The sequence below is a fragment of the Theropithecus gelada genome, chromosome 1 (genome assembly GCF_003255815.1).
Source record: "Theropithecus gelada isolate Dixy chromosome 1, Tgel_1.0, whole genome shotgun sequence".
Lineage (NCBI taxonomy): Eukaryota > Metazoa > Chordata > Mammalia > Primates > Cercopithecidae > Theropithecus > Theropithecus gelada.
Genome location: NC_037668.1, coordinates 32,453,283 through 32,479,342, shown reverse-complemented (window position 1 = coordinate 32,479,342; position 26,060 = coordinate 32,453,283). Strand labels below are relative to the sequence as shown.

General features: G+C 51.3%; 1 protein-coding gene across 1 annotated transcript; it reads left to right on the top strand.

Annotated features, from left to right (window-relative positions):
• Positions 1–1,250: 1,250 nt before the first annotated feature.
• Positions 1,251–26,044, top strand: LOC112614279 (putative TP73 antisense gene protein 1). The gene is made up of 8 exons (XM_025370680.1): positions 1,251–3,004; positions 18,679–18,809; positions 18,958–19,063; positions 21,583–21,701; positions 22,406–22,557; positions 23,103–23,834; positions 24,505–24,682; positions 25,100–26,044. The coding sequence occupies exons 1-4, from the start codon at positions 2,415–2,417 to the stop codon at positions 21,686–21,688; spliced, it is 933 nt and encodes a 310-aa protein (XP_025226465.1). The 5' UTR covers positions 1,251–2,414; the 3' UTR covers positions 21,689–21,701; positions 22,406–22,557; positions 23,103–23,834; positions 24,505–24,682; positions 25,100–26,044.
• The last annotated feature ends 16 nt before the right edge of the window (positions 26,045–26,060 follow it).

Below are 26,060 nucleotides of genomic sequence, written 5' to 3'. Positions count from 1 at the left end.
ATAGTGAAAATCTTAGTCTTTGATCTCTCTTATAAGTGCAGAGAAGAAAACGCTGACGTATGCTGTCTTATCTCTCTGCTTAGGCTACCTAAAAGGGAAGGGCCCCCTATCCTGTAATCAAGTGACTTGCTTCACCTTGTCAATCACTTAGACGATTCACCCTCCTTACCCTGCCCCCTTGTCTTGTATGCAATAAATATCAGTGAGCCCAGCCATTTGGGGCCACTACCGGTCTCCGCGTCTTCATGGTAGTGGTCCTCCGGGCCCAGCTGCTTTCTCTTTATCTCTTTGTCTTGTGCCTTTATTTATTACAATCTCTCATCTCTGCACACGGGGAGAACACCCGCTAAGCCCCGTAGGGCTGGACCCTACAAGTGGCACCCGAAAATGTATCTCGGAAGCGAGGCAGCCCTGGAAGTCTGGCCATTCCGGGGGCAGAGTGTGTGTGTGTGAGCTACAGGTATCTCCTGCTGCGTCCTCATTTCCCAGAGCAAAGAGTGGGTGGGCCAGTGAGAAGTGAGGGCGGAGTGTGAAAGGCACACGTGTGTCTATTTGCTACCTAGGCCTAGGGGTCGTGTGAGCTCAGCATCCCGCGCCTGGGCCCACACCTCCCACAGGTGTTGTGTCCTTGTACTCACGGAAAAGCAGCCTGGGCCTTCACGGTCTTCAACTTGCGCCTGTAGTCCCAGCTACTCAGGAGGCTGAGGCAGAAGAATCGCTTGAACCCGGAAGGCAGAGGTTGCAGTGAGCCGAGACAACGCCACTGCACTCCAGCCTGGGTGATAGAGGGAGACTCGGTCTCAAAAAACCCAAAAACCAAAAACCAAAAACAAAACAACAACAAAAACTGAGTGGAAAGTCAAACACTAACAAGCCTAAGATTTTTGGTTACTGTAAAAAAAAAAAAAAAGTTGTAAATTGCAAAGTCAATTTTATTTTCTTAATAAGAAAATAAAACCCTCTTGCCAATCGGGGAAATCCTGTGGGGAGAGCGACTCCACTTGGAGATAACGGGCCACCCACAGAGAAACTGCCTAAGGTGGGGCGGTCAGCACCTGGGTGCACGTGCATCTGGGACCTGTCAGATCTCCACGCCCCGCACAGGCTCCGCCCCCACGCCCAAGACCCCGCCCCTCGGTCGGAGCCCCGCCCCGCGCCCTGAACCTCCTTCGACTTGGCCCCGGCTCTGCACCGAAGGTCCCACCCCTGTCCTCGCCCTGCTCTGCCCCCGCACTTCCGGATCCGGGTTGTTGCAGGATCTCACGGGCTTTAAACTGCGGCTCCGCGGCGCGCGGGTGCGGATCCCCAGATGGGAGCTGGGGATGGGTTGGTTGCCCGGCGGGTGGCAAGTTGCCGCCTCGGGCCCCGGAGACCTTCACCCCGCCGCCTACCCAGGCGGGCCGGCCCTGCCCGTCCACCGGCGGCCGAGAGTCCCCGGCCTTGGGCCCCAGGAGCCGCTGACTGGCCTCGGTCAACTCTCGGGGAAGACTCCCGCGTCTCCATCTGCCCCAGGAAGGGACCCGCTTCTCGCCCGCGAGGCTTCTCCAGGTGGGATCGCCCTGGCCCCCGGCCCTAAGGGACCCGCCCCCTCCGAGCATCCACCGCCCCTCGGAGACCACTCCAGCTCAGAGGGACCCACTCCAGCCACCGCTGCACGCGGGAGCTCTCATCCTTCCCACCTGCTCCGTCCCTCCTCCTCCTCCTGTGGGACCACCAGAGACCCCAGCTCCCCGCTCCCCAAGTGTGGGGCCTCCGACGCGAACGCCTCTGCTCGCAAGGCGGTGAGCGCAGATCCCACGGGGCCCTCGGTCGGGGGTCAAGGCTGCCTCCGTTTCCATCCCGGACCCGACAATGGGCCGGAAAAAGACTTTGCACGACTGCGCGGCGGAGTTCACCGACCTGGTGGTGTAGCAGCCCCTGACTGAGCACAGTGACTCTGGGGACACGTCTGTGGTGGAGACTCTTTCCTGCACGGCCTGCGAGCTGCCTATGCGCGTGCCCAGGGACCGCATCCCGGAGCACCTGTCCTCGGGCAGGCACTACAGGAACCGCAGACTCATCCGCAGCACGGCCTGCGGACGCCCATTCTCGTGTAAGTGTCAGTGCCAACGCTAGTATTTCAGGAGACATCCCAGCGGGCTGCCGGCTATTTTAGGATTCTCTGCCCTGCAAAAGTTTCCGAAGTATGTGGACAGGCCGCCTGATGACACTACGTTTACGGATCTGCTAGTGGCTTGCCCACTTGGGGAGTAACCCTGTGAAGTCTTGCAGTTTGATTAAAGTGTGCGTGGCCACCCGAATGCTGCCTTATCACAAGCCAGATACATACTGGTCTGCAGGGTGACTCCCCACTCTTGATCCTCTGAGATGATTGTGGACTGGGTGCTGTGAGTCCTACCACTTTGTTTAAATGAATGTGTCTTCTGTCCAGCTCGGCCGCCTCGGATCTCACTGCCACCGGCCTTCACGCACACCCTCGCCACCAGCCTTTGGCCCGTCAGCCTCAGCCCCAGCTCATTCCCTCAGGCAGTCCCAGCATTGGCATGGTACCTCCTCCCGCCGTGGGCCTCACGTCTCTGCTCCCTGTCAACCCTACTGCCATCAGCATCACCACAAGCGACTTGTCTGCCCAGGAGGATGCAACACCATCTACCTCCACCGGCCACCTTTCAGTGTTTTCTGCTTTCCAAGTAAAGACACCAGCAGTGCCCTCGGAGCGGACCAGCCAGAGATTTTCGGAAGCCTCCCATAGGCTCCTCCGTGGAGGAGGCCTGAGATGGTGTCATGACTTTGGAGCCAGGGTGGCCGACCACCTTGGCCTGGCCATCTTTGGGGTGGGCTTTGGGAGCCCAGCACTGCTGCCAAGTGTGGTGGATGAGAACGGCTGCTGCTTGCTGTACGTGGTGGAGCTGTGTGGCGTGGAGCGAGCCTTCAGAGCTGAGCATTTGGCCAACACCAGAGTGGTTCGGGAACAGGATGCCGACATTGTCCTCAACGACCAGCGGTACGGTTTCAGTTGTCAGCAGAGGTTCACTGAACACCTGCTGTGTGCCGGGCACCGTCCTGGGGGCTGGAGAAATGGCTCTGAATGCTGCAAAGCCCCCATCCTTGTGCTGCTGAATTGGGTGCAGAGGCAGCTGAGTAGATCTCAATACATCAGTAGCAATAAACTCTGTGGAGAGAACTCACGCCGTCGGGAGAGGGAGGCTGGTGGGAGCGCTGTTTTAGGTGAGATGGCTGGGGAAGACTCTGAGGAGGGGGCGTTGGAGCAGGGACCTAGGTGGGTCAGTGAGATGGCCATGGGGGTATCTGGGGATGAGCACACTCTACAAAGAGGACACTGAGTCTTCTCCAGGCCTTGATGTAGCCGAGTGGCCGTACCGGCAGGAATGGAGTGAACTCAGGGTGAGGGCTGGGCAACAAGGTCCGAGGCTCAAGGAGCCTGGGGGCGACCCAGAGGCTTTGAAAGCCACCAGGGGTTGGTTTGGTTTGAGCTCACACTCAGGGGGCGGAGGAGAAGGACGCAGGGACACCAGTGAGGGGTATTGTGGGGCCAATGAGGCATGCTGGGCTTGGACCAGGGCAGCAGTGTGGCTGGATTTGGGATATTTTGAATGTACAACCTTTGCGATGGGGTCCTGGCTTCCTCCCTTCACTCGAGCAGCTGGGTGTGACGTGTCCACCCTGTTCAGGAGCCGTGTCTCCAGCAGCTGGTGCAACATCTATACTTGCTGCCCACAGGGTGTAGACGGGTCCACAGCAAGTAGACGGGCTCCTGGGCAGCCACCCAGCCCTGGGGTCAGGTGCAGCCCCTGTGTTCACGCCTGGGCTGGGCACTGCCTGGTGTTTCGCAGAGCTGGCCAGTGCTGCTCACAGGACAGGCCTGGCTCACCTTTGGCATGTCCAGGTTTGGACATGCTCTTAATAGCGTAGTAAGGGGAGAGTTTGACTGCAGCTTGTTAACGTACGTGGAGGGCCCCTAACATATCAGCTGGGCAGTGTTGTATCTCAGCAAAGCCCATTGTCACTGCAGAAGAATGTTCGTGAATGTTATCGTTTTGTGTGTGTTTTTGAAAAGTTGGTAAGTTTTATTTTATTTATTTATTTATTTTTTGAGACAGAGTCTCCCTCCGTCGCCCAGGCTGGAGTGCAGTGGCACAATCTCGGCTCACTGCAAGCTCTGCCTCCCGGGTTCAAGCAATTCTCCTGCCTCAGCCTCCAGAGTAGCTGGGACTACAGGCGTACACCACCATGCCTGGCTAATTTGTATTTTTAGTAGAAACGAGGTTTCACCATGTTAGCCAGGATGGTCTCGATCTCCTGACCTTGTGATCTGCCTGCCTCGGCCTCCCAAAGTGCTGGGACTATAGGCGTGAGCCACTGCACCCGGCCTGCAAATTTTAGTTTTCGGTTATCTTGTGTGGCATCTGCTTTAGGCAGGTTTGCACACTTCACTCGGGTATCACATTCACAGAGTGCGCATATTCACACATGAGACACACAGCAAAGTGCCCGAGTTGGTGTGTTTTTACGAACTGCATGCACCTGTGTGGCCAGCCTGGAGATCACAGTCCTCGGAAATCCCCAGGCTCCTGTCCAGCCCACACCTGAGGCTGACCTCTGTAGGCTGAGGAAGTGAGGAAGGGGAGATAGACTTGTTCTGAGGATCATTTTTTTGAAAGAGTCTTGCTTTGTCACCCAGGCTGGAGTGCAGTGGCGCGATCACAGCTCACTGCAGCCTCAACCTCCTGGGCTCAAGTGATCCTCCCACCTCAGCCTCCTGAGTAGCTGGGACTACAGGTGTGTGACACCAAGCTTGGCTAATTTTTTTTAGTATTTTTTCTAGAGACTGGTTTTTGCCATGTTTCCCAGGCTGGTCTTGAACTCCTGGGCTCAAGGGATCCTCCTGCCTCAGGAAACCTCAAAGTGCTGGGATTACAGGTGTGAGCCCCTGCACCTGACCCTGAGGATCTTAATAGAATTTGACTCACGGAAGCCTATTCTGTGACTTGGCTGGAATCTGTATTTTATTCCTCAAAATTAGCAAGTTAAATTCTGAAGTAAGTCATACTGGAAATGTTTTCACAATTTACTTTGTTGAGGCCTTTTTCTTGTGTTATTCTCGTGCCTGAGATGGTTTATAGAGTGGTGTTAGCAGCATGGATTTTGAAATGTTCTAGGTCTCAAAGCACGCTCTTAACATTCCGCTTTACTCCTGCAGCGTCTCTGGAGTAGTTGTCTGCTCCCCGCCGGAGGCAGCTTCTGAAATCGTGATGCATGCTCTCCGAGCAGGTATGGGCCGGGCCACTCTGTCCACCCTCATGGTCACACACTTGTGTTTCTAGTGGGCAGTACCTGTCCGCTGATGTGGCCCGGTGTCTGGTGGGTTTGCATGAAAGGAAAAGCTACTGGGAAGTCTGGGAAGGGCCGTGTGGTCTGGTTAGCATTCCTGGATTGTGTTCTTGAAGATGTGGGCTCCTGGGAATGCTAATTGGGGAAGGGAGAGTTTGTTCTTCAGGACATTTGGGGAATAAAAACAAGAAGTTAAGTAGAAAAGGTAACTAACATGGCCTCCCCAACTTTATATGTTATATTTTTATACACCTAGAATCTGGCGTCTCCCAATCTCTGATGGAGTCTCACTCTGTCCCCCAGGCTGGAGGGCAGTGGTGCGATCTCAGCTCACTGCAACCTCCACCGCCGGGTTCAAGCAATTCTCCTGCCTCAGCCTGTGGAGTAGCTGGAACTACAGGCACGTGCCACCACGCCAATCATTTTGTGTGTCTGTTATCTGTTACTGTTTTGGTTTAATTGTGGTAAAATCCACATAAAATGTACTTTTTTTTTTTTTGGAAATGAGGTCTTGCTCTGTCACCCAGACTAGAGTACAGCGGCACAATCTCAGCTCACTGTAGCCTCAACCTCCCAGGTTGAGGCAATCCTCCTGCCTCAGCCGCCCCAAATAGCTGGGACTGCAGGCATGTGCCACCACGCCTGGCAAATTTTTATTTTTTTTGTAAAGATGGGGTTTCATCATGTTGCCCAGGCTGATCTCAAACTCCTGAGCATAAGTGATCCTGAAGGAGGCCTGCCCCTCCACACCTGTGGGTATTTCTTGCAAGGTGGAGACGAGAGACTGAGAAATGGAAATAAGACACAGAGACAAAAGTATAGAGGAAGAAAAGTGGGTCCAGGGGACTGGCGCTCAGCAAGTGAGGACCTGCACTGGCGCTGGTCTCTAAGTTCCCTCAGTATTTGTTGATCACTATCTTTACTATTTTGGTGAGGGGAATGCGGTGTGACTATAGGGTGATGGTGGGGAGAGGGTCAGTAGGAAAATGTGTGAACAAAAGACTGTCATAAATAAGTTTAAGGAAAGGTACTGTGCCTGGATGTGCACATAGGCCAGATTTATGTTTAACTTTACACAAACATCTCAGTGCAGTAAAGAGCAGCCGAACGGTATTGCCGCCAGCATGTCTCACCTCCAGCCATAGGGCGGTTTTCTCCTATTTTAGTAAATAGAATGTATGGTCGGGTTTTACACTGAGACATTCCATTCCCAGGGACAAGCAGGAGGTAGATGCCTTCCTCTTATCTCAACTGCACAGAGGCCTCCCTCTTGCACTACTCCTCCTCAGCACAGACCCTTTGTGGGTGTCAGACTGGGGGACTGTATGGTCTTTCCCTTCCCATGAGGCCATATCTTAGGCTGTCTCAGTGCGGGGGAACCTGGACAATACCCAGGCTTTCTTGGGCAGGGGTCCCTGTGGCCTTGCACAGTGCATTGTGTCTCTGGTTAATCGAGAATGGAGAATGGCGATGACTTTCACAAACACATTTTTAACAAAGCACATCCTGCACGGCCCTAAATCCCTTAAACCTTGATTCCATATAGGATATGCTTTTGTGAGCACAGGGTTGGGACAAGAGTTACAGATTAACAGCATCTCAAAGCAGAACAATTTTTCTTAGTACAGATCAAAATGGAGTTTCTTATGTCTTCATTTTTCTACACAGACACAGTTACAATCTGATCTCTCTTTTCCCCACATGATCCACCTGCCTTGGCCTCCCCAAATGCTGGGATTACAGGTGTGAGCCATCACGCCCGGCCTAATATACCATGTTTGAGCGTAGAGTTCCGGACATCATGGGGGCCTAATGTACCATTTTTAAGCGTAGAGTTTCCAGCCATCACGCCAGCCTAATGTACCATTTTTAAGTGTAGAGTTTCCGTGGCATTAAGTTCACACTGTTGTGCAGCCATCACCGCCCCGTCCATCTTCCCAAACTGACACTCTGGACCCATTAAATGGCAGCTCTCCTTTTTCCCTCCCCCAGCCCTGGTGACCCCCATTCTACTTTCTTTTCTTTTTTTTGAGATGGAGTTTCACTCTTGTTGCCCAGGCTGGAGTGCAATGGCACAATCTCAGCTCACCACAACCTCTGCCTCCCGGATTTAAGTGATTCTCCTGCTTCACCCTCCCAAGTAGCTGAGATTACAGGCATGCACCACCATGCCCAGATAATTTTTTGTATTTTTAGTAGAGACGAGGTTTCTCCATGTTGGTCAGGCTGGTCTTGAACTCCCGACCTCAGATGATCCCCCTGCCTTGGCCTCCCAAAGTGCTGGGATTACAGGCATGAGCCACTGCGCCCGGCCTCTACTTTCTGACTCTGGATTTGACTGCCCCAGGGACCCCACAGAAAAGGAATTGTGCGATTGTTGTCCTTTTGTGACTGGCTTATTTCACTCAGCACAGAGCCCTCAGGGTTCATCTGTGTGGTGGTGTGTGGCGGCATTTCCTACCTCTTTAAGGCTGAAGAGTCATCGTGCTGTGGACATAGCACACTTTGTTCCTCCACTCGTCTGTAGGTGGACGCCGGGGTTGCTTCGGCTGTTTGGCTTGTGTGAGTAATGCTGTGAATGCAGGCGTGCAGCTCTGTCTCTTGGAGACTTCCCATGCTCTTTGACCTTTGTGTCGGTTCCAGGGGGCAGCAGTGTGGGAAGCAGAAGCTGCTGAGGTGAACCACTGCAGAGAGGATCATTGGAAGGACTGGTGACGGGGCTGTAGGTGGGGTGGCCGCAGAATGCACCTCTGCCGTGTCCAGGAACGCAGGCAGCAGGAGGCTGCTGCCGGGACTGTTGGTTTTGAGAGCCACAGCCCGGGACCAGGACAGCACAGCTGCTTTGAGGGCAGTTGGTTACAGACACTGGGGTGCTGTGGAGGTGACTCCATCCTCCTCAGAGCTGCCTTGGCACTTGTGTCCAGAATCAGCCTCTTGTTCCTCCACGGAGCCCTCTGCCCTCTCACCAGTTCCACCTCCACTTGATTGCCGTTGCTGTCTGCTGGGTCTGGAATGAGGTTGCGGGAGTCCTCCAGCTTGTTCAAAATCGTTTTGGCTATTCTAGAACTTTTGTCCTTCCATATATGTTTTCGAGTCCCCTTGTTGGTTTCTACAACTAACATCCTGCTAGGATTTCAGCTGGGGTTGCATTGGATCTGTAGAATTGCCTGGGAAGAATGGACATCTTCACAGAGGTGCCACATCTCTGCATTTATTGAGGTCATCTTTGGTTTCTGTGATTAGTGTTTTGTACTTCTCAGTGTCCAGATCTTATGTTTGTTATTTTGATGCTTTTTTTTTTTTTTTTTGAGATGGATCCACCCACCTCGGCCTCCCAAAGTGCTGGGATTACAGGCGTGAGCCACCATGCCCGGCTAATTTTGTATTTTTAGTAGAGACTGGGTTTCTCCACGTTGGTCAGGCTGGTCTCGAACTCCTAACCTCAGGTGATCTGCCCGCCTCGGCCTCCCAAAGTGCTGGGTTACAGGTGTGAGCCACCACACCTGGCCTATTTTGGTGCTTTTAAAAGTGGTACTGTTTTAATTTTCTGTTTCCAGTTGTTTAGTGCTACTATCTAGAAATATGATTGACTTTTATATACTGACCTTGGGTTCTGTGACCTCACTAAGCTCATTTATTAGATTTCTTACATTGTCATAGACTTGTGATCTATGTTGGTGATCATCTTTCCTGTGAATAGTGACTGCTTTCTTACTTTTACTCTCTCTCTCACCTGCCCGTCCTTCCTCCCTCCCTCCATCCGTCCTTTCTTCCTTCCCTCCCTCTTGCCCTCCCCTTCCTTCCTTCCCAGTGTGGCTTTCTCTTTCTTGCCTAATTGTACTGGTGAGGACCTGCCATGTGATGTTGAATTAGAGTTATAAGAGCCTTGTCTTGTTCTCAATCTTAGGGCGGAAGCATTCAGCCTTTCATTATAGGTCTGAGTTAACATACGTTCTATTAGGTTGAGGAACTCACTTTCTGTTCCTAATTTGCCAAAAGTTTTTTTTTTTTATTATGAATAGATGTTGACTTCAGTGAGTGCATTTTCTGCATCTGTTGAGATGATAAATGATTGATCTTCTGATGTTGAACCAACCTTGCATTCCTGTGATAAGCCCCACTTGATCATATTGTCTTATTTTTTTTCTACATTGTTGGATTTGGTCTGCTAATGGTCATGTGCGTCCATGTGAAGAGACCACCAAACAGGCTTTGTGTGAGCAATAAAGCTTTTTAATCACCTGGGTGCAGGCGGGCTGAGTCTGAAAAGAGAGTCAGGGAAGGGAGATAAGGGTGGGGCCGTTTTATAGGATTTGGGTAGGTAAAGGAAAATTACAGTCAAAGGGGGGTTCTCTGGCGGGCAGGAGTGGGGGTCACAATGTGCTCAGTGGGGAACTTTTTGAGCCAGGATGAGCCAGGAAAAGGAATTTCACAAGATAATATCATCGCTTAAGGCAAGGACCGGCCATTTTCACTTGTTTTGTGGTGGAATGTCATCAGTTAATGGCAGGGCATTTGCACTTCTTTTGTGATTCTTCAGTTACTTCAGGCCATCTGGGCTTATATGAGCAAGTCGCAAGTCACAGGGGATGTGATGGCATGGCTTGGGCTCAGAGGCCTTACATTCCTGCCTTGTTATATTAATAAGAAAAATAAAGCGAAAATTTTTTGGGGGGTGGTATGGAGAGAGAATGGGCGATGTTTCTCAGGGCTGCTTCAAGTGGGATTAGGGGCAGTGTGGGAACCTAGAGAGGGAGAGATTAAGCTGAAGGAAGATTTTGTGGTAAGGGGTGATATTGTGGGGTCATTAGAAGAAACATTTGTCGTATAGAATGATTGGTGATGGCCTGGATACAGTTTTGGATGAATTGAGAAACTAAACAGAAGATACAAGGTTCGAATAAAACAAGGAGAAAAATGGGTATTAAAGGACTAAGAATTGGGAGGGCCCAGGACGTCCAATTAGAGAGTGCCCAAGGGGGTTCAGCATAATTACTTGCTTGGTTGGCAAGTTTTTGGGCTCTATCCTTCAGTTTTTTTATGTTGTCATACACCAGGCCAGATCAATTTATGTAAAAACAACACTCTTCATTTAAGAATATACAGAGTCCTCCTTTTTCAGCAGTGAGTAAGTCTAGGCCTTGGTGGTTTTGGAGGACAACTGCAGCTAAAGAGTCAACTTGGGCCTGGAGAACTGATAAAGTTTGTGATATTTCTGTGATACTAGCAGAGAAGTCATTAGACAGGCTACGGAAGGTCATGACAGAGGTTGAAATGCCTGCTATTCCAGTACCGAGAGCAATAGTGGAGGCAGAAAGTCCTAAACAGACCAGCAAGGGAATTAGTGGAATAACCTTTTTTTGTCGTGTTGGTGTCATGAGGGGAACAGGGAGCTCTTTGGTTCCATTTGCAAATTGAATTTTGGGAGTAAGGAAAACTAGTGTGTATGCGCCTGTCCAATTAGCAGGTAGACACGTGTAGGTAGGGGATCCACAGAGGAAGAAGAGACCCTGTGTGAGGCAAAACTGGCCAAACCGAGGAATTATGTCTGACAGAAGGGAAGAAATGACCACGGTGGCCTTCTCAGACCCTGTGGGAAAGGCCTCTACTTATCCAGTGGAAGTGTCTACCTAGACTAAGAGATATTTTCGTTTTCTGACATGTGAGTAAAGTCAGTTTGCCCGTCCTGGGCAGGGGCAAATCCCTGAGCTTGATGTGTAGGAAAGGGAGGGGCCTGCACAATCCCTGAGGGGTAGTAGAATAGCAGATGGAACATTGAGAAGTGATCTCCTTGAGGATAGATTTCCATGATGGAAAGGAAATGAGAGGTTCTAAGAGACGGGCTAGCGGCTTGTAACCTACATGGAAGAGGTTATGAAATGACAACAGAATAGAATGGGCCTGTGAGGCTGGAAGGAGATATTTTCCTTGGTCTAAGAACCATTTGCCTTGTGTGGGCAGAGATTGATAGGTGGAAGTTTCAGCGGGGGAGTAGGTGGGAGTGGCCGATGTGAAGGAGGAAAACTACCTTGAGGGATAGAAGTTGGAATGCTAGCTGCTTTTTTTTTTAGCTTTTTTAAGCTAACTTATCAGCATAAGCATTGTCCTGAGCGATGGGATCTGATGCCTTTTGATGGCTGCGTTTTTAGCTACCTTATCAGCATAAGCATTGTCCTAAGCAATTGTTGGGGGAAGAAAATAGATTTTGGAAGTTATGAGAACTGTAGAGAGTTGAGCATAGTTTGTGATTTTTAGGGCCTCTAACAGTATTAAAGCAGTGGCAGCTGCTGCGTGCAGACATGAGGGCTAGGCTAAAACAGTAAGGTCGTTTGGACAGAAAGGCTATAGGATATGGTCCCGGCTCTTGTGTAAGAATTCTGACTGCACTAACCATGCCTAGGAAGGAAAGGAGTTGTTGTTTTGTAGAAGGGATTGGGATTTGGGAGATTAGCCGGACACGACCAGCAGGGAGAGTAAGTGTGTATTTATGAGAATTATGCCGAGATAGGTAACAGATGAGGAAGAAATTTGGGCTTGACTGAAGTAATGGGGGCTGTCCGTGAGGCCTTGCAGCAGTACAGCCCAGGTAATTTGCTGAGCCTGATGGGTATCAGGGTCAGTCTAAGTGAAAGCGAAGAGAGGCTGGGATGAAGGGTGTAAAGGAACAGTAACGAAAAGTATGTTTGAGATCCAGAACAGAATACTGGGTTGTGGAGGGAGGTATTGAGGATAGGAGAGTATATGGGTTTGGCGCTACGGGGTGGATAGGCAAGACAATTTGGTTGATGAGGTACAGATCTTGAACTAACCTGTAAGCCTTGTCTGGTTTTAGGACAGGTAAAATGGGGAAATTCTAAGGGGAATTTACAGACTTTAAAAGGCCATGCTGTAGCAGGCGAGTGGTAACTGTTTTAATTTAATTTAATTTGGCACTAACTGTTTTGATTTAATTTAATGTAACTTAATTTAGGAGAGCTAAGTAATTAAACATGAGGCCAAAGTACATAAGAAAGTGGCAGTCTTTTATTGCAAATGTGCATACACTCTCGGACGAGGTTCTCTGGTCCTCAGGTGTGGGGGGCCAGGGAAGTCGCGCCGGCGCTCTCGGGTGATGTTCTCCGGTCCACAAATGCGGGGGCCGAAGAAGTCACGCTGGCTTTTATGCATTGGTACTGGAAGGGGGAGGGCAGTGGGCAGGATAAGGGCGTGATAGGGGCGTCTCCATAGGCGTGGCCGGGTAAGTTTTGATCTCTTCGGATTGACATCACCTGGAGCATGCTCGGTTGATCTGCATCTTCCCGCGCGCGGGAAAGTTGGTGAGGAAGAACCCGGAAGCAACATGGATTATGCCTTCTTGTTCACCTTCCTCCATCTTGTCCTTTCTCCTTCACCCAAACAGTAACAGGCTTTAATCCTTTTAAAGCGTGCTGCGGGATGGGATATTGGCGTTGAGCAGGGTAAGGGTGATTGGGTTTTAATGGGATAGTAATGGGCATGTGTTCGGTTGCCAGGGAAGGAGTAGAGATGTCCTATACTTGTGGGTTAAGGTTGGGGGATATGAGAGGAAGACGCAAAGGAGGCTTTGAACTGGGGGAAAAGGCAGCAATGAGGTGTGGCTGTAGCCTAGGAATAGTCAGGGAAGCAGATAATTCAGTTAAAATGTCTCGGCCTAATAAGGGAACTGGACAGGTGAGGATAACTAAAAAGGAGTGCATAAAAGAATGTTGTCCAAGTTGGCACTAGAGTTGGGGAATTTTAAGAGGTTTAGAAGCCTGGTCGTCAATACCCACAACAGTTATGGAGGCAAGGGAAACAGGCCCTTGAAAAGAAGGTAATGTGGAGTGCGTAGCCTCCGTATTGATTAAGAAGGGGACGGACTTAACCCTCCACTGTAAGAGTTACCCAAAGCATCTGTGGTGGTCCAGGAGGCTTCCGAGGAGGTGTGGCAGCGTCAATCTTCAGCCGCCAAGCTGAGAAGGTCTGGAAAGGAGTCAGTCAGAGAGCCTCGGGCCAGAGCTCCAGGGGCTCTGGGAGTGGCTGCCTGGCGAGTTGAACAGTCCGATTTCCAGTGGGGTCCTGCTCAGATGGCATACGGCTTAGGAGGAATCCCGGGCTGTGGGCATTCCTTGGCCCGGTGGCCAGATTTCCGGCACTTGTAGCAAGCTCCATGGGGAGGAGGTTCTGGAGGAACCCCTGGTAGCTGCGGTTCAGGCATTCGGAATTGTGTGCTGGAAATGTGGCTGGGGTTTGTCTCACAGTGGAGGCAAGGAATTGCAGCTCAGAAGTAAGTTGCTACTTGGCTGCCTCTACTCTATTATTGTACACCTTGAAGGCGAGGTTCATTAAGTCCTGTTGTGGGGTTTGAGGGCCGGAATTTAATTGTTGGAGCTTTATTTAATGTCAGGAGCAGATTGGGTAATAAAATAAAATGCATATTAAGAATAAGACAGCCTTCTGACCTTTCAGGGTCTAGGGCTGAAAAGTGTCTCAGGGTTGCTGCTAAACGTGCCATGAACTGGGCTGGGTTTTTTATATTTGATGAAAAAGAGCCTAAACGCTAACTGATTTGGAAGAGGTCGGATAAAGAAAAAGGAACATTAACCTTGACTATGCCTTTAGCTCTAGCCACTTTTTTAAGAGGAAATGTCTGGGCAGGTGGGGGAGGGCTAGTCTCGGAAGGAAACTGTAAGCCAGAAACTGTAAGCCAGACCGGGCGTGAGGAGGGGAGGTGATAAAAGGATTACAGGGTGGGGAAGTGGAGGCTGAGGAAAAATTGGGACCTAGCTTGGCCTGGTGAGGAGGGGAGAGGTTGGATGGGTCTGTAGAAAAGGAAGATTAGAAAGACTCAGCGACGCTTGGGGTTGGGGCTAAGGGGACAGGCGGGAGGGAAAAAAGGAAGATTTGGGACGAGTCGCATTGGGAACAGAGACTAGGGAGGGACCAATGTGTAAAAGAATGCCTGGACGTCAGGCACCTCAGACCGTTTGCCCATTTTATGACAAGAATTATCTAGATCTTGTAGGATGGAAAAAATTGAAAGTGCCATTTTCTGGCTATTTGGAACTACTGTTGAGTCTGTGTTGGGGTTAAGCGGCATTGTAGAAGATAGTAAGACATTTAGGTTTTAGATCAGGTGTGAGTTGAAGAGGTTTTAAGTTCTTGAGAACACAGGTTACGGAGAAGAAGGAGGAATGGAGGGTGGAAGGTTGCCCATGGTGAAGGAGGCAAGCCCAGAGAAAAGAGAGAGTAGAGACACAGAGAGAAGGAGTTCGGGGGTTCTTGCCCTCCAGAAAAGCAGGAAAGAGGTCGGGGAGCAGAAATAAAGTATTGGGTCGCAAAAATAAGAGATCGGGGTGCAAAAATAAGAGGGGGCACATAAATAAGAGGTCAGGGCGCAAAAATAAGAGGGGACGCAAAAATAAGAGGTCGGGGTTCTTGCCCCTCCCCCAGAAAAGCAGAGCAGGGGTAGAGACAGGGAGGGTCAGGGTTGGGGTTCTTGCCCCTCCTCCAGAAAAGCGGGACTTGCTGCTTAGGGTGAAGGACCAAGGCCGGTGTCCCTGCAGCATAGTCAGACACCCCTGAAACGTGGGTGAGTAATCAGAGAGGCATCCCTGCAATGATTAAACACCAAGGGAAGGCTGCCTTCCCCAGTCCGTGACCAGCGCCGGCGTTCTGGGTCCACGGATAAAACGTGTCTCCTTTGTCTCTACCAGAAAATGAAAGGAATTGAAATTAAGAGAAGGGAGAGATTGAAGAGTGGCGCCAAGATTGAAAGGAGAAAGAGGTTGAGGGATAGTGAGAGAGGTTGGAGAAGAGAGTAAAAAAGGGCCGCTTACCCGATTTAAAATTGGGGAGATGTTCCTTGGGCTGGTTGGTCTGAGGGCTAGAGGTCATAGGTGGATCTTTCTCACGGAGCAAAGAGCAGGAGGACAGGGGATTGATCTCCCAAGGGAGGTCCCCTGATCCGAGTCAGGGCACCGCAATGTCATGGGACCACCAAACAGGCTTTGTGTGAGCAATAAAGCTTTTTAATCACCTGGGTGCAGGTGGGCTGAGTCCGAAGAGAGAGTCAGGGAAGGGAGATAAGGGTGGGGCCGTTTTAGAGGATTTGGGTAGGTGAAGGAAAATTACAGTCAAAGGGGGGTTGTTCTCTGGCGAGCAGGAGTGGGGGTCACAAGGTGCTCAGTGGGGGAGTTTTTGAGCCAGGATGAGCCAGGAAAAGGAATTTCACAAGATAGTATCATCACTTAAGGCAAGGACCGGCCATTTTCACTTGTTTTGTGGTGGAATGTCATCAGTTAAGGCGAGGCAGGGCATTTGCACTTCTTTTGTGATTCTTCAGTTCCTTCAGGCCATCTGGGCATATACGAGCAAGTCACAGGGGATGCGATGGCTTGGCTTGGGCTCAGAGGCCTGACACTAATTTTGTATTAAAAATTTTTGTGTCTGTGTTCATGAAGGATATTGGTCTGTAGTTTTCTTTTTTTGTAATGGCCTTACCTGGTTTTGGTTTCAAAGAAATGCTTGCCTCACAGACTGAGTCGGGAAGCATTTTCCTCCTCGAATTTTCTGGAACTGTCTGTGCAGAATAGGAACTGATTCTTAAAAATTTGAAAACCTTTCTTAGCTCCCTAGGATGTTCAGAAACAGACTTGGCTCTGGTTTGCTGACCTGGGATCTGGCTTCCTGAGGTAGAAGCTTAAGTCATTGTAACTTATTTTTATCTTAAGCAAAATATTGCAATATTCCATAAAAGGAACTTTGCTTAGGCTCCTAAGTAATAACCTATTTAGGAACTACAGGCTGACAGTTACTTGTGGGAAAGAATTTTTGGAAATGATTCAGGAGATCCTTCCACAAGGCCGCAGATAGGTTTGTGTTGCACAAGCAGAGAAAATTACTTGACATCACTTCTGAAGGTGCCACCACTTCTAGTGACTGATCTCTTGGCCAATTAGGGACAGGAAGGCTTAAATACAAAATGGGACGTAGCGTTTCTCAAATGGGTGTTGACAGCCTCCAAGACGTTGATGGTGTCCTTTGAGATCTGTTAAGTTCTCAACAAACAGGTCATAATTTGGCATTTCCATCTGGTAATCTAAAAGAAAGAAACTAGGCACATATTTTGGTCATTTGAATGGAGCCATCTAGACTAGAGATGCTGGGACCCAGCCCTGGCTCCCCTCCACTCCCCTGCTTCCCACTCAGTTCCTGGGTTCACAGAGCATGCTCAGTTACAGACCCTGGCTCTCCTCTCCCAGGTCCCCACTTGGTACCTGGGTTCACGGAGCACACTCAGTCACAGACCCTGGCTTTCCTCTGCTCTCCAGGTCCCCACTTGGTCCCTATGTTCATGGAGCGTGGTCAGTTACACTTCACAGCCAGTGAATTACACGGCTGTGAAGTGTAACTGAGCCACTTCACAGCCAGCAGAGCCATGTAATTCAGTGACCAAAGTGGTGTCTGTTGACCCACCTGTATCAAGTAATACACTTTCATTGTCTTGGCCTTGTGTTGTGAGTGATGCCCTGAAGCCCAGGAAGGCCTCTGCAGCAATTTGAATAGGGAAGCGTGAGGGGGAATCGGAGTCCTCTGCGGGGCCCATGGTCTCCGAAACAACTACGTGGAGGCTGTTGGGGGCACAGATGCTCTGCTGGGGCTGGTTAGTTGCAGCAGAACATCATCTTCACATCAAATAAGCATGGATTTGGATTTACTTGGTTTTGTGGTTTTATTCTTAATCTAATATATGATTTTTGGTTTAATAGTTATATAAAAGGAATTGATACCTGATTTTATGTTTATACATATTTAAGTAGCACTATGTTCAAAATAATTGAAGTCAACACTGGGGAACGATGAGAATTTTGCTTTCCTTTAAAAGGTATCTGTATATTATTCAAGTTCGAAGAATACTGATAGGAATTACATCTGGGCTGGGCGCAGTGGTTCACACGTGTAGTCCCAGTGTTTTGAGAGGCTGAGGCAGGAGGATCAGTTAAAATCAGGAGTTTGAGAACAGCTTGGGCAGCATAGGGAGACCCTGTCTACAAAAAATAAGTAAATTGGGCGTGGTGGTGTGCACTGTAGTCCCAGCTATTCGGGGAGCTGAGGTAGGCAGACGTGGTGGTGCGCGCTGTGGTCCCAGCTATGCGGCAGGCTGAGGTAGGCAGGAGGATCACTGGAGCCGGGAGCCTGAGGCTGCAGTGTGAGTGATCATCGCACGCCTGCACTCCCGCCTGGGCAACAGAGCGAGACCATGTCAAAAAAAAAAAAATTATATCTGTAGTTACAGGTTTGAGATGAACGTGTTCCTGTTAGTGTGCCTGACTCATTGTGTCACCAGGAATCAGAATCTGAATGGCAGCTACCAGGCTTAGGGGCAAGCTGGGACTTTTGGTCTGTGATGCTCTCTTCTCGGAGCTGTGACCTCTTGGTTTTCATTTTACGGTTTCCAGGGAAGGGGGTGCTTTGCGAGAGGCTGCCGAGTTTGAATTGTCAGGCTGCCCAGTCCTGCTTCGACGAAGCCGACGGACGTGGAAAGCCTTTGGTCTGTGGATTTTACAAGTAAGGACAGTTCCTTTGTGATTTTTTTCCTTCATTTTCAAATAAAACTATGCAAAATACTCAGGGTACTTTGTTTTTTAAAAAAAGCTAACCCGCAATCTCTAAATGAGATTCTCATTTCCAGAAGAGGGAAATAGGTATTGCCACTGATTTTTCTCATTTGCCGGTCTTGTTCTAAAGCCCTGGCGACAGCGGGGTGTGCAGGGGTGCAGATTTTGAGTGGGTCCTGCTGGTTCTCAGTTATGTCTCTGCCAACTGCCAGCTCGGTGATGTGGGCGCCTTGGAGAACTCCTGAGCAGTTCCATCGTCTGCAAACCGCAGATTATATGGGTGACATTACTGGCCACTGAACGGAGTCTGGGTGGCCCCTGGTTGCTGGCACCTTATTGGGTTGGCATCTGTTGGTGAGTAAGGCCGCGTGGCCTTTGCCGCATGGAGCTTACCGTCTGGAGAGGAGGACAGATGAGAAACGAGTAAATAGATAGGTCATTGTGGCAGGGCTGGTGTTTGAAGTGCTCTCAGTGGCGCTGATTGCTTCCTGCTCTGGCTCCTGCCTGGGGCACGATGGCTGTCGTGAGCATCAGTTTACCTGCTTTGAAAAGGGCTTTGAGGAACGTGGCCCAGAAGGGACTCTGGTGTCAATTTGGCTTCAGGAGCTCAGCTGGCTGAGGTGATGTCTGCCCCCGTGCCCATGTGTCTCAGGGAGAATGGGCTTCGGGGAATGGGCTCGCCTGCTTCATTTCCCAGCTCCTCTCCCAGGCGCTTTGATCCGGCTTTCCAGTTCTTGCACAAACAAGTTTGTGTCGGCCACGCCCTGGGGAGGATCCACGGGATCACCGCCATCAGCAGCCTGTTCCCAGCAGCCTCTCCGGCTTCCCTAAAGAGGGCAGGTGGGCATCCGCGTTGTTGGGGGAATGCATGGCATTGTGGCGTCTGTGTCCATGTCACGTGGACACAGTGACCCAGAAACCTCCAGTGCTTCTCGCCAGTAGCTTCCCTCAAGACCAGAAGCCAGAGCTCACCCTCCCTTGTGTCCAGGTGGGATTTTCCACAACGCTGCTGTGCGCAGCGTGGATGCCACATGCATGTTGCTGGGGGATGCCACTTCGGACACTGTTTTCTCTGGGACATGCCTTCTGCCCAGGTAAGAGTGGGCTTCACTGTTGCAAGGTGCTCCTGTGACCACTGAGGCTGGTTGAAATGTAGCAAGGCGGGGGCCCCTGTTCAGGATTCCTCCCTGACTCTCAGCTTTGGGGAGTAGATAAAGTAACGTGGAGCACATGTGAAAAAGATGACTAAATGGTCACGTCACTGAACCCCTCAGGCGTTTCCTGAGGTTGAAAGGCATCATGCAGGAAGTATTTCATGTTTGATGAACTTTGAGAGTCACTGTTTTAGTAACCACTTCTCCAGCCCCTGCGATGTGACAGGCCCCCTGTAGTTTCTAAGGTTGCGAAGGTGAATAAACCCGGTTCTGGCCGGAAGCACAGCCAGGCTGGGCTGCACACAGATTAGGAGATCATCAGGGATCTCCAGGTGAAGGCGGGGCTGGGGGCGCTGGTTCCCAGGTCCTGGCCTGGCAGCAGAAGCTCAGGGTGGGTCCTGAGGGCTGCTGCAGAGGACAGGTTATCTGTTGCTTTATGATACACCACACACACGTCACGCACACACGTCACACACACACGTCACACACACGTCACGCACACACGTCACGCGCACACGTCACGCGCACACGTCACGGTTTGAAACAACAGCCACTGGGTAGTTAGGATTCTGCAGCTTGAACTGGGCTTGGCTGGAGTCCCTCTTTTGGTCTGCCCAGTGGTCACTCATGTGACTACAGCCAGGTGGTCAGCGGCCTGCCTGGAACAGCCCCACCAGGGTCACAGGGCTGGGCCCCGCTGTCACCTGGATTCTCTTCTATGTCGTCCCCATGCCTCCTCAGGTCCCCATGCCTCCTCAGGTCCCCACAGCAGCATGGCCACACATTTGATGGCCTCAGGGCACCAAAGTGGAAACAGACGTCCTGAGGCTTGGACCAGGACTGACGTGGTACCCCTTACACCACCCTTTGTGTACTCGGGCAAGTCCAGGCCCAGCTGGTGCCAGCGCTGACTCCTCTCAGCACCTGCTTCACTCTGTCTCGTCAGCACCCCCTTTTGGCACCACCTCCCCCCTCCGCCCAAAGTTCACCCACCCACCCTGCTCCGCTGGCCACCACTCCGATCCCAGCCATGTCCTCATCCTGGCTGTGGCCATCTGCCTGCAATCTCTTCTCTGTAAGACCTCAGTTGGACCAGGTGCCTGCCTGCTCTGAGCCCTCCAGAGCACAGGTGGAGGCCATGGTCTCCACCGACCCCGCGGGCCTGTCACCGGTCGAGGGTCTGGACTGCACATTGGACAAAACACCCAGCAAAGCAAAGAAAGGATGAAGCAACAAAAGAACAAAAGCAGGTATTTATTGAAAATGAAACACACTCCACGGTGTAGGAGTGGCCCGAGCAGCAGCTCTAGGGCCTGGATATAGAAGCTTCTGGGACCCAAATACCCGCTAGAAGTTTCCCATTGGCCACTTCGTGCTCACCTCATGTCAGTGAAGTGGTTGCAAAAAGCAACCAGTCAGAGGCTAGGGTGAAGTTAACAAAGTTATCCTTGTTCGCAAACTAGAACTCAGCCTGCAGTCAGTCTGATCGGTGTGGACCAGGACCATTCAGAGGCTGAACTGAAGTCACAAAGTTGCAAACAAAGACTTGACCCGCAGTCAGTCTGATTTGTTGCAGACAGCCAGTTTCCCATCTGCCAGGCAGAAGAGGTGAGGAGGTTTGCAAAGGCAGTAGCCTCTGGTCCTTTTGTTACTTAGGAGTATAAAGTTAGGGTTTTCCCTTCAATATAGTTCAAAGAAGTTGTTGGGAAACAGCCTTAGGTTCCCTGCCTCCAGACCCTTATCTCCTGCCTCAGGCCTACAGGTGCCGCCCCCCACAACCCCACTGTCCTTTTGTCCACTTCTCGCTCTTCCTCAGAAGGCCAGACAAGTACCTGTCTGGGGCCTGCTCCCCAGGTGGGGACATGGGGACTGGCTCTGCTAGGCTCATGGCTGTACCCCCAGGGTCCAGAAGGTGCCTGGGCCCGGGACTGCCGGTGCCGTAGAAGCTTAGCAAACACGGAACTGGACCGCTTGCTGGGCAGCGTCCCCATGCCTCTCAGGGACCCATTTTGGAACAATTTAATTTTCTATTAAGGACCAGTTTCTGTGAAACTGCTTGGCTATGCCTTTCGTCCACTGCTTCAGTTAAAGCAGTGAGTTCAGGCCAGATGTGGTAGTAATCCTAGCACTGTAATCCCAGCACTTTGGGAGGCCGAGGCTGCGGGATCACTTGAGGTCACGAGTTCGAAACCAGCCTGGCCAACATAGTGAAACCCCGTCTCTACTGAAAATACAAAAAAATCAGCTGGGTGTGATAGTGGACGCCTGTAATCCCAGCTACTTGGGAGGCTGAGGCAGGAGAATTGCTTGAACCCGGGAGGCAGAGGTTGCAGTGAGCCACGATCGTGCCACTGCACTCCAGCCTGGGCGACAGAACAAGACTCTCAAAAAACCAAACAAAGCAGTTTATAATTTGCCTAAATTAACTTTTGTATCATCTAAAGTTTTCTTCTGCTTAGATATGGCTGCCTTAAAAGATGCAGACACTGTTATGATCAGCATCAAGTTTCCCTGTGGGGCTATGGTCAGCGTGGACGTCAGCCAGCACCGTACAGACAGCTGTGACCAGGGATTGGAGGTGACCCCCTGCCCTTTTCCACCCCTCGCCAGTCCACTGTGAAAAGCTGGGTTCGTTCTATGGGTTAGATAGAGGTCGTCAGCCGGGTTGATTGTGCGGGTTAGAGAGAAGTTGTCACCCGGCCTCCCTCAGCTGGGTTGATTGTGCGGGTTAGATAGAGGTCGTCACCCGGCCACCCTCAGCTGGGTTGATTGTGCGGGTTAGATAGAGGTTGTCACCCGGCCACCCTCAGCTGGGTTGATTGTGCAGGTTAGAGAGAGGTCATCAGCCGGGTTGATCCTGCTGGTTAAATAGAGGTCCTCACCTGGCCATCCCCAGTCGGAGCACATGCAGCACACCTTGTGCACAGTCAGTGCTCAGTAAATATTCGTTTTAGTTTTCTGGTGAGAGCCACATCTTCAGGTTTTGAAGAGAGTTCGTTCTCTGGCCTCTGGGCCTCCAGGAGCTGTTTTGTGACGGTGGCTTTCCTTTACATTGGCTGTTGCTCTACAGAAGCCTGTGCTTCCTTGGCCGTTACATGGAAAGCCGGTGTTGGTCACGGTGTGCCATGGGAAGTGATAATGACGGTCCTGGAAGGCCTGCGTCATGTGTCACCTGCCCGCCCCACCCCCACCAGCAAAAGCCCTGGTGTGTTCAGTCATCCCCTTCCCCTCCCCACTTCCCGTGCTCGGCCTGGTTAACTCCTGTCTTGCCATGGCTCCCAGGTGCGTGGGTCCCAAGGCGCGCTGCAGATGGAGAATCAGAATCCCTTGGGCATCACCGGGTGGGGCACGTCCCTGTCCCTCGGCTCCCAGACCCAGGCTAGCCGCTACCAGGACTCGAGAGCTCTTCAGCTACTTTGTCAGAACCCTTAAAGGTGGGTGACGTTCTCAGGAGGAACCTGGGATGTTCCGATGCTCAACGGGTAGATGCCTTCCAGGCTGCAGTCAGTGCAGATGATATGCCAATTTCAGGTGGAAAATTGCATTCCAGATGCTGGGTTCAGATTTGAAATTGTCCATCTCAGTGATCATTTGCGTTGCTTGTACTTTAGGAAGATTCTGAGAGATGCTCCTTTGGGGTTCCGTGCATGTACCATGTTGCCTGACATGTCCTAAGAAATCTTCTAGAACTCCAAGGTTTATAAAATGATGACTACTTCTGAACTCCTGAGATCTAGTGGATACCACGTGTCCTGGAGATAGGACGCCTTCTACCCTCTGTCAGTCATGGGGGTGACTGGGAACCAGGGAGGTGGAACAGAATTCCGGGACCTGGGTTGGGCTTGTCCAAGAGGGGCAGGTGGGTTTCTCTAGGACCAGTGTCCCACCCCGAGGCCAGTGGCCCCTTCACATGTCCCAACAAGAATACTGTCTGGCTCCGATGTGTTGGGTTTTATCCTGAATCTGTGCAAATGTGCAGGGAAAGAACCTCCTGAAATCACCAAAGAGCAGTTCCTCAGGGCCTTCCGCGTGGCTGCGGCCGCGGAGCAGTCGTGGTGGAGCCGGTCAGCTGTGGCCCTGCCCTGCGAATCGGCAGAGGCCTCCGTGGTGAAGACAGAAGCTCCGTGAACCAACCCGAGGCTGGAGACAAGATCCTGCCCAATATCCAGTTGCCTGTTTCTCTTCTCACTGTTACTGAGAGAGGGAGACAGAACCTTCTGGCGATCTTGTCCTCACTGGAGACTCAGAACAGGAAGCATTGGGAAACCATGTGTGTTTCATTTCTGGTGCGACCAGGCTTTTCAGGATGTGACTTCAGACTGAGGACACAAGTTGGGCTTGCTTAGCTGTTTTGTGTTGCGCGCCGGCCGCAGAGATGCTCTTCCCGTCAGAGTTCCCTTGGCAGGGCCTCGGAGGCCTCTGGTTGGCTGTCTCAGGAAGAGGGCAGGTCAGGGATTGGACAGTGTAAATTGACCCAGACCTGCGGTTTCAGCTTTTCTGTGGCAAACAGGGCCGAGGGCTGGTGAAGCTGTTAAGACTAAATGTGGCATGCATGAGGCAGACTGCAGGCCTCCTTAGGCCTTTTTTGGGAGTAATTACACCAGTATTTAAAAACATTTTTTTTTGTTTGTTTTGAGACGGAGTCTCGCCCTGTCACCCAGGCTGGAGTGCAGTGGTGCAATCTCGGCTCACTGCAACCTCTGCCTCCAGGGTTCAAGTGATTCATCTGCCTCAGCCTTCTGAGTAGCTGGGATTACAGGCATGCGCCACCACGCCCGGCTAATTTTTGTGTTTTTAGTAGAGATGGGGTTTCACCATGTTGGCCAGGCTGGTCTCGAACTACTGACCTCATGATCCACCTGCCACGGCCTCCCAAAGTGCTGGGATTACAGGCGTGAGCCACCGTGCTCGGCCTAAAAAACAATTTTCTTGAAGAATCTGATTTTGTGCATAGTAATGACACAGCACCATTCCAGAGAAATAGGAAATATATGTGTGTGGTATGAGAAGCCCATATTCTGTTCTTGTCGCCTGAATCTAGGCTTCCTCTCTGGATGTGAGCGCAGGAATGAATGGCGGCTGTTTTCCGCCCAAAGGGGTGTGGAGACCTTTTGGAAACAGGCCTTCTCCTTTCCGTTTTGCAGCCAGGTGGTGGAAACCTTCCTTCGAAGGGTAGTGCCTTGGGGAGCAGCAGACCTGCTCCGAGTCCAGCTTAGCTTTCCAAAATTCCGTGTGGAACCTACTGGAAATGTTTTTATATATTTGAAAATCATGGCGTGTATTTCTCATGCTATAGTTAAAAAAAATAACCTTTTAAACAAAGATATTCAAACTCACCCTTGGGCTAAAAGCGCTCACGTTTCTGTGTCCATTCCTGAAAGGGCATTTTAGAGTCCCCGTTTCTGCGTTCTACATGGCACCCTCTTGCCGAGGGAACATCCCCAATCCCTCCACTTCCTGTCTAGTTTGAGGCCTCAGCACTTTGGTGATCCAGAGTTCTGTGGCTGTGAGGGGCTGGGCCCACCGCCGCCCAGCCCTTCTTGGTGGATGTGGGGACAGGTAGGAGCCTAGGGAAAGGGGTGAGCGTTAGCCAGGAAGGTGGGGCCAAGGCCAGGCATGGCGCCTCACCTGCACGTCACCTCACCTGCACGTCACCTCACCTGCACCTCACCTCACCTGCACCTCACCTCACCTGCACCTCACCTGTGGGGCAACTCAGTGGAGCTTCCTGGCGGCATCTTTCCCTTTTGCCTTAGTCTTTTCTTTCCTTGTTTAAGGCCAATTTCTAAAAAGACTGAGGCCTCCTTTGAGGTTGAACAGATTTCTAGAGCCTTATTTTTGCTGTGACAGGACCCTAGTCACTGTTCACAAGTCTGAAACCAAGAAACCTGAGAACCAAGAGAACTGAAACGAAGCCTCTGGGCTCAGCCTGGCTTGAGCCAGCACGAGGCTCTCTGCTGCCTTTTGTTTTCTTAGGTTTTGCTGAGAAACGAGGGTGCGTTCTGTGTGGGTGTCTGTGACACCTGGAGACCCTGCTTGGCCTCGCTGAAGTCCAGAAAGCCTGGGCCCCACAGGGCTTGGATGAGGGCTCATGGGCCTGCACTTCAGGAGGCCTGAGAGGCCCGGTCAGTCCCATGAGGCTACTCGGCTTGGCCCGCAGCTCCTCCGAGGCACAGGGCAGAGGGACACCCCAGGGACCCATCAGACTCACGACACAGAGAAACGCAGGTGGGCTGCCGGGCCGGCCGCAGAGGCCACAGGCTTCCCGCCTGTGAGGAGCCGCCCTGTATGTCTGAGCCCCTCGGAGATGGAGGTTTAGTCATGAGAACCAGTCATTGGAACATACACTTTATTATGTTACAAAAACAAAAATCCCCACCGAAACACAGCTAAAAAAATAACACATTTTCCCACGATTATATTACCAAGAACAGCTGTCACGTCATTGGAGGGCGTCCGTTAATACTGCTCGGAAAAGCACCAGCCTACACGGACACACAGATGGGGTCGCGTGTCCACCCTAAAGCATTAAAGTGCTTTAACTGGTAACAGAGGAGTGGATGTTTGTGCGTTGGAGACACTGACTGTTCCGAGTGACAGGTGTCTCTGTGCCAGGATACTGCGAGTCGGGCCCCTGGGTACAGCAAGGGCTTCCCAGCAGCCCAGGCCTGGTGGGAACGCTGGGGGGATGGGGCAGAGTCGCTGTTTCTGACCAGAGTGACTCGGACGGACGTGAGCTGACCTGCCTGGTGAGCTCCTCCTGCCTGGCCTCTCTGAGCAGACTCAGGACCACTGCCCGTCCCCCTCAGCTCCAGGAGTGCCGGCAGCCTCCCTCCTACCCCTGCACTGCCGGGAAAACCATCTGCCTTCAAGATTTATTTGTTGATTTGTTTAGTTGTATAAAAAACGTCGCTTAAAGGATTCTTGTTCCTGGGAA

What these genes read in the sequence shown, in the direction of transcription:
- LOC112614279 (XM_025370680.1), top strand. Translation starts at nt 2,415, where the DNA reads ATGTGTCTTCTGTCCAGCTCGGCCGCCTCGGATCTCACTGCCACCGGC. An exon ending in ATTGTCCTCAACGACCAGCG is followed by an intron (nt 3,005 to 18,678) that starts GTACGGTTTCAG and finishes CTCCTCTCCCAG; the next exon opens with GCGCTTTGATCCGGCTTTCC. An exon ending in GGGACATGCCTTCTGCCCAG is followed by an intron (nt 19,064 to 21,582) that starts GTAAGAGTGGGC and finishes TCTTCTGCTTAG; the next exon opens with ATATGGCTGCCTTAAAAGAT.